Raw genomic sequence first — 13,353 nt, 5'->3', positions numbered from 1 at the left:
TGCTATCATCGATAAACGTAATAAAATACTTAGCACGTCCTAAGGATTCGGTTTTAAATGGGCCAACTACGTCAGTGTGCACAATCTTCAGTGTCTCTGCACATGGCACCCGACCTTTTGCGAAAGGTAACGCAGTCATTTTACCCTTCAAGCAAACTTCACAACGTAATAACTTCTCAGCATCTGATATATCAACAGGAGGCATCGCTCCGCTTCGGATTAGCTTCAATAAGTCCTTGCCGTTTAAATGACCCAACCTTTCGTGCCACTTCAACAGTTCGGAGCACTCAGGTTGCACAACCGCGCATTCGGCATTCTCTCGGACATAATATAGATCGCCCCTACGATCTGCGATCACGAATTCCCTGCCTCGCTCATCGCGCACGCTCGCATCATCTCGACGAAACGTCACCTCGTGACCTTTATCAGTGATTTTTGCCACCGAAATCAAATTTATGCGCAAGTCAGGCACATACAAAGTGTCACGAAATCAGTCGAAGACCACTGTCGCTTGCCATTGATATATGAACAATACCTTTGCCTTTAACTTTGGCTGACGCTTTACTCGCCAGATTTAGCTTAGATTTAGAGGATTCACTCAGAGACAAAAACTGTTTTTCATCGCTACACAGGTGCGCGGTACAACCACTGTCTAATAGCCACGTCTTACTTGAGGTCTCTGCGGCACAACACACGTTGTTGACATTAGTCACTGTATGACTCACTACACATGACTCATCAACACTGTTCGCTGACGGCCTCGAATTCTTCTGGCTATCTTCGAGATTCTTCTCCGGGCATACATTTGCCTTGTGTCCTACAACACCGCACTTGAAACATTTTATTTCCTTTACCTTGGGCGAACTACGTCCCTTTCCTCTCTTGGAACGATTTTGGCGCGAATTTCCACCGCTACCAACGGCCATGGCTGTAACGACGTCCCCAAGCGCTTGCCTACGAGCGTCACTCTCTTCGATGATTTTCACTTTCAGCATCTCAGCACTGGGTAACTCATCCCGACTCTCTATGGTACATCGAAAATTTTCGTACGAAGAAGGAAGACTGTACAGCAGCATAATGGCTAGCGGATCATCATTTATCTGCACATTCATATTCTCGAGCTTGTCCATAGCATCAAGAACTTTACCATATGCTCTTTAACGTCATCGCCATCTTCAAGTTTTTGAAGCATCAATTGCTTCAATAATGTCGCTTTCCTTGCCGGTCCTTTCGACGCATATATCGACTCCAATTTGAGCCAGACATCACGCGATGTCTCACATCCTCGAACTTACTTAAGTTCTGAAGATTGAATCGACAGGATCAAATCTGCCTTGGCCTTCTTATCCTGTTTCAACCATGTGTCTCTCTTTGGATCCCCGGCAGCCGGTATTGTACACGATCCGTTTACATATTCCCATAGGTCATTCTTCGTGAGAAGGGCTTCCACCTGTATACTCCATGTGTCGTAGTTATCCTTCGACAGCAACTCTAGGCGCAAGGAACCAGACGACACATTTGCAGCGACACATTCCATCTCGAACAAACTTTCCAGACCCCTGCACACTTTTCCGTTTCGACTCGAATACACTTAAACTCAACTCACACATGAGTTATTATTGCAACCCTGAGCACATTAGGCCCATAACCTGTTGGAGTAACACGTGTGGGAAGCTTAACGTAACGGAAACGTAACACAAGTAATTTTTATTAAAGCAACAGATATTATACAATACGCTTATATCGAACGATAATAACGCGACGACCGCTCACATCGAAGGTTTCCATTATACTGGACGCGAGAGCCAGCAAAAACGAAACTCTTAATACAGATCGTCTCCTTTAAAACACAGTGTATGTACACATACAGACGTGCGGATTGCCAGGTTGAAAATATTCTATTTCCAACAGATATCATATTTAGTTTTGACATTTTATTTTGTAGTATTTTTTTAGGAAAATTTTTTTTTGAGGTTTTATTTTTTTAGAAAAATGATTTTTTGAATGAAAATTACTGTAAATTATTTTTAAGAACTTTTTTTTATTAAACATTTTGTTGCATACAAGGTAGAATACTTTTATGTACTAGTGTATTTTTTTTACCTTTTTTACCTTTTTTTTTAGAGGGATATCACATCTTTTTATAAAAAATTTATCTTTTCTGCAAAAAATATATATAAACGTTTCGTCGCATACAAGGTGGAATATATTTTATGTACTTGTTATTACTATATGATAAAATAGTCTCTTTAGCAGTCTTATTTAACGGCACAGTTTTTACATTTTTGTGGTGCATTGTTTCTGAAATATTAGATTTCACCCCCAAGGGGTGGTTTTTAAAAAATGTTATTATACGGTAAATTAGTCTTTCTGCAAGTCTTATCTAACGGCATAGGTTTTATATTTTTGTGGTACACTGTTTTCGAGATATTAGATTTCATCCTCAAGGGGTGGTTTTTGAGTATTGCTATTATAAGAGATGGTTTTTGAAAATTGTTACTCTATGACAAATTTTTTAAAAATTATATTTAACAGCACAAGTTCCGTATTTTTACGGCTCACCGTTTCTGATATATTAAATTCCACTCTGAAGGGATATTTTTTGAAAATTGTTACTATACGATAAATTAAACTCTCACACGCACGCATACACATACATACATATATCACACGTATGCACATATGCAAATATCTTATTTATTAAGCTGCACTTGCACACTTGAATGAATAATCGTACATGAACGCGTCTTGAAGGACAAACTCGCTTTGTGTGTATGCATGCGAACATACATACATATGTCTGAAGAAAATCTTAATGGAGAACAAAATAAAATGTCACAATTCTGATATGCGATCATCATTTTTTGGGATTGACTGTACCGATTTTATTCAAACTGCTCGCAATCGAAAGCTTATATTCATATTATATAATAAAAGTGTCGTTAGATTTTTGATTACGGCTGTAGTTTCTGAAATATCTTAATCAAAAGTTTATTAGACTCAAAATTCCGAATAAGCTACTTGGTAGCACCGCGTCAAGAACAGTGACTCTCAATGCTCGGATCCAGTTTTTTATTTTTATTTATTTTTATATACTTGGTGTCGCGATGCTACCGCGTCGCCTGATCCAAAATTATATAATGATCACACTTCCTTGAAAAGTTATGAAATGTTGAAGTTTAAAAAATATAAGTAGAAATCTCTCAATTTAAATAATTTTGAAATATGTTGTCAAAAAAGGTCATCATTTTAAGTAATATTAAAGTTTTAGCTGATACTCGTTTATTAAAAAGTTATTAACAAAGAAAATATAATGAATGATACATAATTTTCTAACTCAATGACTTTAATTATGACATATGCTTTCAAGATCATTCATGAAAATATTATAAGGTAAACACGTGAGCGGAGGATATGTTTGTTTACATAATAGGAATTGTATTCTTTCCCCTATTTTCTTTTTTTCCTCTTTTTGTGTTAATCTTCCCTTTTTTCCCCTTAAATCTACAATCTTCCCCTACTTCCCTTATAATTTACATGACCAGTGCACGAAATTTGTTTTAAAATTTGTTTAACTAATCAAAAATGTGGCAGCGTACATGAGCGTTCTGTAAAGGAGCGGCTAAGCATCAAAACGCAGTTTATACCTATATATATCTTCCACTCACTCTTTGGCAATGATGCCAGTTTCGAGACACTATCCGCAGCACACTAAAGAAAGAGCCGTATCCATGTGCGCTTTCGGCATGCCAACAGCGTACACGGACACATCTTTCTTTATGTGCATTGCGGGCAAAGTCTCGAAGTTGGCATCATTGCTTTTTGGCAACAGTTTTTGTTTTCTTCTTTTGTTACGTGTGAGATGAATAGATCGGTCTGTACGCAGGCCTTCGTAAATAACATTAATCTTGATCAAGACATTTGCAATTTGTTTTGCCGCAGTTTTTCCTTTCACATTTATCAATAGTTCGTCTAATTTCATGCCAAATCTTAACAACGAACATCGTTATTATCTAAAAACTGGAAAACACATGAATATATTTCAGTAAGTTGTGATAAAAAAGTTTTATTGTATTTATATACATATATTTGAGACAATTATAATTGTTTAGTTACAATTTCGATTAATCATTAAGCGATTTTTGGCGATAGTTTGGTAGTTTGGTAGTTGTGGTTGTTATTGGTAGAGACTTATTCTGGTATATACAGGGTGGCTCATTTTAATTTATCCACTCAAATATCTCAGAAACATTGCGTTAAATCGAAAAATGTTTCAGACATAAGTTGTATGGCTTGAAGGGGGACATAATATGGTACCATTGGTTTGACTTTGGGTGACGTCGTCAAGGTCAGGGCAAGGTCACTTTGAATTTTTTAAACGGAACCCCCTATTTTTTATTACATATTCTTGTAGCTTACCTCGAGAGCTTTTCAAAACACTATAATGAAGTATTTTTTCATTAGGTACTTTTCGAGTTATAAGGCTTGAAGTAATTTCTTAATTTTACATAAACCGTAAAATATCTTGTAAAATATTCATTTTTCGATTATCTTACCTTAATACTTTTATGCACAAAATAATGTGAGAAATCGATTGATGTAAAGTATTTAATGATGATGAAGATGATGAAATTCCATTAGTGGAAATTTGTAAGTACTTTTGTGTAAAGAATGCACAAAAGAATTAGATCCAAATTAATAAGAGCAAATGAAAGAAGAAGTCATAACCGTCCTGGATTATATTCTGAAATTTGGATTGACTTGTACAGCGAATATGATTTTTTTTTTAACTTTTAAATGAAACACACACACATTTCAATATTAATTAACATTTTAATATTTATTAGAAGCAATAATGCGACAACAAGGAATACAAAAAATAAGTAAATATTATATAAAGCAATTTATACTTAATTGTAAGTAATATATACTTACAATAATTTTAGCTGGAGGATTTAAACCAATACCATCACAAGAAATTCAACAAATAGCATTATATTATTTGGCAAATCAAATATTAATGGCACAAATTGGAGACATATTTGATATAGCAACAGCGACCATTTCAAATTGCATTACTATTTGGATAAAGTGTATTTTAAGATTAGTATCAATATTAATACAAAGGCCTACTATCAATCAAAGAATCACAATATAAGAAAAATTCAGAAACATCGCAGGTTTTCCAGGGGTGATTAAATATTGCATTTAAGACAGATTTAATTATATAACAAAAGATTGTTAATATATGTGTGTTTTAAATTAATAAAATATTGCTAATTATAATATTTAAGGTGTAATTGGAGCAATCGATGCTTGTCATATAAATATTATAGCACCAAGTATACATCAAAAGTGTTATCAAAATAGATATTTGACACATTCAATAATTTTGCAAAGAATTTGTACAGTAGACTGTCTGTTTACAAATGTATATGTCGGTCATTCTGGATCAGCTAATGATTGTTGAGTATTAATTAATTCATGCTTATATCAAATTAAAGCAAATGGATATTCACAATATTTCTCATCAGATCAACATTTATTAGGTGACAAGATATATCCTGTAAAAAAATGGATTCTACCTCCTTTTAAAGATTATGGCAATATTACAAATGCAAGCAACATATAATAAAATACATAGTAAAACAAGAGTTAAGATTAAAAATTGTTTTGGATTATTAAAAGTCGGCGGCGAAGGCTCAAAAATACAACAGAATATAAAATAGAAAAAGCTTCAAACATTGTAATGGCATGTTGTGCTCTACATAATTTTTGCCTTATAAATAATGATTTGACTGAAACATTATTAGATGTTAATATTGAAAAAATTGCGATACAATAGAAGTTCCTAGAAGAGATAACGAAAGAAATATTGCGATTGATAAAAAAAATACTACAATGATACAATTGTTGGAAAGGTAGAAATAAATAAATGTAACAAAAAATAAATTCATTTATATATTTATTTGAAAAAAAAAAATTTACATTTAAAAAATAAATTTATTTTTATAATCACTTGAATAATGTTTATAATACAAAAAAGTAAATTTACATATTCACTTGAAAAAAAAAGAAAATTATTATTTTTATAAAAAAAATCAATTATTATTTTTATTTATTCAAAAAATTAATACTTATTTATTTATATTTAAAAATTTCAAGTTGAGCATAGGAATGGTTTCGGAGAAATGAAGAGTCAAAGTTGTCGAAATCGGTAAGGGAATCTAATGGGAAAGATAAGAATATCACGTTGACTCATGCTTATATAATTTACTTTATTCTTTAATGAACCTGGAACTGAGCAAAGGTGCGTACGAAGTATTTATAATTTAAATGGTATCAGGCATCGCTATTTCCAAATTCGTAATTAAAATTGCAAAATTAACTTGTTTAAATAATTTGCTTAAACAAATTATTATACAATTAAAGTTTCTTCAAAAAGGAATTTCTGATTCGGATTTCATGAGAAAAATGTATCAAAGACCATATGGTACTTTTATCTATCACGTACAGTTGGATTCGCTTGCTGATTTCAATAATTTTGATTTTTTATATCTTTAAAACTGATTCTATGTTCAACTTGAAAATTTCTCCAGAAAAATACATCATCAACAGCTATTAGTTAGACCACAATTTGATTCGATCCGTGAGCACCAAACGGGAGAAACTTGCGATTACTCTTTGGTTATCTGAATCATAAATAAGTCACTATAAATTTTTCTTAACATTTATATGTGTGTATGTTCGTTTTACTTTATATTTTATGAAACTTTATAAAATAACAAAAAACCTATACAAAAAAATACACTAATTGTAAGTATATAAAAAAATTCGACATTATATGCAAAATTTTAGTACTCAACTAATTGTAAATATAAATAAATAATATATCAATTATTGTAAATTGTTATCTGATAAAAAGTTCATAGAATCACTTTTGTATTTTTAAAAATAATATATTTTCCGCCAATATATCTATGCATTTTTGTCATTTTTGAAACCAACTCTGCTTTTTACAGAAGTTGTAAAAAAATTAAATTTAACCCCTTTATTATGTATATATGTTAATTCTTAATATTAAAAACATTAAATTTAAATATTTGTAAAAAATATAAATTAATCTTTCTAGAAGCCTCAATAAACATATGTTCCGCAGTATTGTTGCGGTATATTATATTGAAGATATTAGATTTGACTTTAAAAAGCGGTTTTGAAAAATTTTTACTATACGAAAATTAGTGACTTTCTAGGAATCTTATCTACTATACAGATGCCGTATTTTTGCGACGCATCATTTTTGAAATATTAGATGTCACCTGCAAGAGATAGTTTTTGAAAGGAGATGGTAAAATGACCGAATTTTGGCCGTGACGATGGAACCTTTATTATACATGTTTTCTTATAGTTTTTGATGTGCTGAATCATTATCAAACATTTTTTTTTCATTATGATATGATGGGAAAATTGTGAAAATCGCATTCAAAGTAGCAGATTTGTAGAAATTTGTAGAAACAAAAACTCAAAAAAATACATAATATACATTTTTTTACCTTTTCTTTTCTCTTTTTTTTCTTTACTATCTTTCATCTTACCCCTTCTACTCTCACCTAACCTATTCTACCTAGAGGCAAATATCGTTTTATTCCCGCTCGGTCTCGACAGTCTTTAACATGGATCTCGGTCGCAAGTGGATAGAATGGAGATAAGATAAAGACTACCTGCTATGACGGGAACCGAGACCTTTCGGTAATATCGGGACTCGGGACAGATCGAGATTTTTGATTCTCGACGGTTCCCGATGATTCCTGAAATGGAGATGATCCGGCATACGCAACACATTACAATAATAAATTCGAGTAAAATTGCACATACATCCTTATCTTTTCTGGAGGCTTGCCACGGCTCTATTTAGGGTCCATCTGCCACTGTTATTGGCACAGTGGGGATATTAATATTTACTAGAGGGATCTTGAGGGATGTGGTCACTCTACGGCGTTGTGCTCGTCGGTGCCGTTTCTTACGGAAGGTCAGTCGGAAGCCAGCATGCAGTGCACGCGAATACCTCCACCGGCACTTATTTGGTCAGCGAGTAACCTTTCAAGGATCCTCCATGGCAATCGGCATTGTATCCATCTAGCAAGATACTAACATTGCTCTTGGAGTTGCATATCACTGTGTTAAAAAGCAGCATTAAGTGTGAGGTCTGGATAGCTCAATGGTCTAGAGCAGTTGCCCGGAAAGCGAAAGACTCGGGTTTGATTCCCGATTCAGCCACTTGCATCTCACATATTTTTCTAGTCCGAATATTGTTTTCTAACAATTATTCGTTGGACTGAAAAGTGTGTGAATGCTCTCTCCACAGGATATGCGTCGATGCCGTTGCCACGGATGAATTCTGTTGCTCGTTGATCAAATGGGCGTATAGACACTGATTTCCTCCCACATACATCCCTATCTTTCACTTTTTATTTATTTAGTTAATCAATTTTTACTAAAAATTATAAAGAATAAGAATTATTAATAAATTAAAATAAAAAATGCAATAAAATAAAATTTTTTAATATTAAATAATAAAATTTATTAATAAAAAAAATACTAAAACAAATAAAATTAATTAGAAAATATGAAATATGTGTGTACATTTATATCCGAAACGTACGATACGTAAGCAACTACCCAAAGAACACATTGTAGTCAAAATGACGTCATTTTGACGTCATAATTATATCACAATAGAAGAAATCGAAATGACGATTTTTGGTTATAAAATTTGATTTGTTGACGATTATTAATACACGCAATAAATGGATTATTTCTCATTTATCCGCCTAATTTCAAATAATCTGTTTAATATTTTGAATTCCAAAAAGAAATCCAGATTATTAAATAAATTATTTTAAATTTAGTTTATTAGAAATTAAACTGATAAATAGTGATGCCAGGAACAGGAAGAGGACACTACCCATACGCACACAAACAGAGAGCTGCAACGTGGTTCTCTGATTGTGTGCATGTGAGCACCGTTCTCTTTCTGGCACTATTGCTCATAAAAGGAAAAAAAATATACTATAGATCTTATCTAATATTTAGTAGCACTTTATATATATCCTTTATATACATTCATGATGAAAAATTGAATACGAGTTTAATTAAGTTTGGTACGCCGCGTAGCGACAAATGTAGAAACTTATTGTATAAATATACAGGGTTTAGCAAAAGTGTGGAAACCCCTTAATATTTCGAAAAATACGCATTTTAAGAAAAAATGTTTCATACAAAAGTTATAGGGTTTTATGTGGCGCATTACACAGCAACATTATTATGACCTCGAATAGCGTTGTCAAGGTTATGTGAAGGTCACCTCCAACTTTTTAAATGGGACACCCTATATGCTTTTGCATATTCTTGTAGCTTATCTCGAGAGCTTCCCAAAACACTATAATTAAGTTAGTTTCCATTAAGTACTTTCCGAGTTATGAGGCTTCAAATCATTTCTTAATTTTACATAAACCATAAAATATCTTGTAAAATATTCATTTTTCGATTATCTTACCTTAATACTTTTATGTACAAAATAATGAGAGGAATCAATTAGTGTAAAGAAAACACACAGTTGTTTTTAAGAAAAAATATGTAATTTGCAATTAACAATTCCATATTTTTTCTTAAAAACAACTATGTGTTTTCTTTACACCAATTGATTCCTCTCATTATTTTGTACATAAAAGTATTAAGGTAAGATAATCGAAAAATAAATATTTTACAAGATATTTTACGGTTTATGTAAAATTAAGAAATTATTTCAAGCCTCATAACTCAAAAAGTACTTAACGAAAAAGTACTTAATTATAGTGTTTTGGAAATCTCTCGAGATAAGCTACAAGAATGTGCAAAAATATATAGGGTGTTCCATTTAAAAAAATTGAAGTGACCTTCACGTGACCTTCAAATGACTCTTCAAAGTCAAACCAATGGTACCATCTTATGGCCCCCTCGAAACCATACAACTTTTGTCTGAAACATTTTTCTCTCCCGGGCTTGGTTTTCGAGATATTCGACTGGATGGATTAAAATGGGCCACCCTGTATGTACATAATAATGTAAGTGTGTGTGTGTGTGTGTGTGTGTGTGTGTGTGTGTGTGTGTGTGTCTGCGTGCACGTCATGTGTGTGTGTGTGTGTGTGTGTATATTTACAAAATTAACTGTAAAAAAACTATTGTAAAAAACTACCAGTGGTAAACTATTATACGTATTTACAAAATTAACTGTAAAAAATTATTGTAAAAAGTTACTAATATCTACCCAGTCAGCAAAGTCTGTTCAAACAGATTTTGTCAATTTCTGCTACAAATTTTTGTCGACAGTAAGATTGCAGATTGTATAAAAAATTTGTTATATCAAATAATGATAACAGAATGTCAGCAGAAATGTTACAAAACCTGCTGACATAATTTGATAGCAGAAACTGAACAGGATTTGTTTAAAATTATCATAGCAGATTGGTGGCAGAAATCGAGCAAGATTTGCACAACACAGTTTGATAACAGATTGGTTGCAGAAACCGAGCAGGATCTGCGCAATGAAATTTGATATCAAATTCTCGGCAGATATCGAGTAGAGCCTGTAGATATAACTGACGGCAAATTGATAGCAGAAATTTAACAAGATCTGTGAGGCGCAATTTGATAGCAAATTGATAACAAAAATCGAGCAGGATCTGCGCACACAATCTCTGATAGCAGATTGACGGCAGAAACGGAACAGAGTTTGCATGATTCGATAGTTCCTTCACTTACCGCTACGTGAACTGTACTTTCTCGTAATCTAATTTCTGTCAGAAATATATATAAAGTCGCGAATATGAATAAAAGATTAAAAATATAGTAATTATCATTTTAATTTCTATCACTTTAATTTCTGATATCTGATACAAGCAGATGAGATTCAGAATATTAAACTGATTGGAATAATTATTCATGTACTGCCTATTTGAGGCATAAAGCAAGAATTTAATTCTAAATAAATTACATCTCCAGTTTTACAAGTTACATTTACTTTTATCATTTACTTTATTATTAATTTAATTTAATTAAATTAGTCCTTTGCTATATGAGATATAACTACGATATAACATATATTACATTAATATATATTACGATATAACATATGACATATATGTCATTTTAGAAGAAAATTGTAATTAACTTGCCGATAATATTCTTATTTAGCACTTGTAATAATCAATTTTGTTGCATTTATATAATATTAATAAAAGTAAGCGCAAATCTTGTGCAGTTTCTGCTGTCAATTTGCCATCAGGTTGCATGCGCAGATTCTGCTCGGTTTCTGCTGGCAATCTAACATCAAATTATATCGCGTAGATCCTGCTCGGTTTCTGCCGACAGTTTGTTGACAGGTTATGTTTTACAGACTCTGTCGCCAAAACAAAAGCTTAATGCGGACACAGATGGCTACGGTTCTGGTGTGGGATTCTGATCGAATTTGCTGCGAATCTGCTGCCAACCTGCTAACATTTTGCTTACTGGGTCTAATATCTAATATCCAATAAATAGCAATATAATATTTATTATAATAAATATATTATATATAATAAATATTATATTGCTATTTATTAGATATATTTTTTTCTTTTAATATTGCAAACAAAAAAAGAAATTTTATAATATAAATTTTTATTCAGTTAGTACAACTTTTTAACATTATTATTTTTATGAAAAATTTAAATAATTATTTTGTATAACTTTCTGGTTTAAATATTTTTGTAGATTTTTATTTTTAGTTAACGCAATTTTTTGATATTATTTTTGTAATAAAATAATATGTAAGATTTTATTTTCAGTTGACGCAATGTTTTGATAAAATTAATTTTTGTAGGATATATTAAAAATGTGGAAAATTAAAATATACTATATGTATACTTATATTGTCTCTCTTTAAAGAAGAAAATTAAGTTTATTCAATTTTTTTGCTCATATGTCTAAAATTTAAATATTTCACCTATTTTTCATCCATTTTTTAATTTTTTATTTCAGATAACACATGATGTCTCAAAAAAATACCAAAAGAAACAATACTAATATAATGGAAAGGATGGAAAGGAAGCGTTCAAAAGAGCTTATGTCCTCGTCTAGTTTTTCCGGTATGTCGCAGTTAAACAATAGCAGTGAGGAAACATTGGAAGCCTTTGTATATAAATCTCATAGATCTGATAATTTAGAAAAGTGAGTATCAATTTTATATATACACACACACACACACACACAGTGTCTTTAGTAATGTCTTTAGTAGTGTCTTTAGTACACACATTTTTAGTACACACACACACACACACACACACACACACACACGCACGCACGCACGCACGCACGCACACACTCACTCACACACACACACACGCACACACGCGCGCGCACGCACACATATATATACATAATTGTTTCGGAAAAAAAATGTAATTTGCAATTAACAATTACATTTTTTTTCTTAAAAATAACTGTGTTTTCTTTACACCAATTGATTCCTCTCATTATTTTGTACATAAAAGTATTAGGATAAGATAATCGAAAAATGAATATTTTACAAGATATTTTTTACAATTTATGTAAAATTAAGAAATTATTTCAAGCCTCATAACTCGGAAAGTACTTAATGAAAACTTAATTATAGTGTTTTGGAAAGCTTTCGAGATGAGCCATAAGAATATGCAAAAGCATATAGGGTGTCCCGTTTAAAAAGTTGGAGGTGATCTTTACGAGACCTTCAGCTGACTCTTCAAGGTCAAACTAATGGCACCGTCTTATGTCCCCCTCGAAACCATATAACTATTGTCTGAAACATTTTTCTCAATCTCTTTTACTTTAAGAGATATTCAGCTGCATCGCTTAAAATGACACCCTGTATATATACAGGGTGACCCATTTTAACTTAGGCAGCCAAATAACTCGAAAAATAAGCAAGATAGAGAAAAATGTTTTAGACAAAAGTTGTATGGTTTCGAGGGGGCCATAAGATGGTATCATTGGTTTGACCTTGAAGAGTCATTTGAAGGTCACGTGAAGGTCACTTCAATTTTTTTAAATAGAACATCCTATATATTTTTGTACATTCTTGTAGCTCATCTCGAGAGCTTTCCAAAACACTATAATTAAGTACATTTTCGTTAAGTACTTTTTGAGTTATGAGGCTTGAAATAATTTCTTAATTTTACATAAACCGTAAAATATCTTGTAAAATATTCATTTTTCGATTACCTTACCTTAATAGTTTTATGTACAAAATAATGAGAGGAATCAATTGGTGTAAAGAAAACACATAGTTGTTTCGAAGAA

General features: G+C 31.9%; 1 protein-coding gene across 14 annotated transcripts in view; it reads left to right on the top strand.

Moving 5' to 3' along the window:
* Window positions 1–13,353, top strand: part of Ttll5 (Tubulin tyrosine ligase-like 5) — a 354,482-nt gene that overhangs the window by 38,546 nt on the left and 302,583 nt on the right. For 13 of the 14 annotated variants that reach the window (XR_014437810.1, XR_014437811.1, XR_014437812.1 and 10 more), the window contains one exon: window positions 12,058–12,246. The exons of the other annotated variant lie outside the window; for it this stretch is intronic. Coding sequence is in view for 7 of the 13 variants with exons in the window: in XM_083094293.1 (XP_082950419.1) it covers window positions 12,065–12,246 (182 nt within the window). In the remaining 6 variants the exon portion in view is untranslated. The remainder of the gene's footprint in view (window positions 1–12,057; window positions 12,247–13,353) is intronic. 14 annotated transcript variants of the gene reach the window in all.

This window comes from Camponotus vicinus, unplaced genomic scaffold (genome assembly GCF_025532165.1).
Source record: "Camponotus vicinus isolate PSW18456_S1 unplaced genomic scaffold, iyCamVici1.0 SCAF_3, whole genome shotgun sequence".
NCBI classification, from domain to species: Eukaryota; Metazoa; Arthropoda; class Insecta; order Hymenoptera; family Formicidae; genus Camponotus; species Camponotus vicinus.
This window is presented reverse-complemented; position numbering and strand designations above follow the sequence as displayed.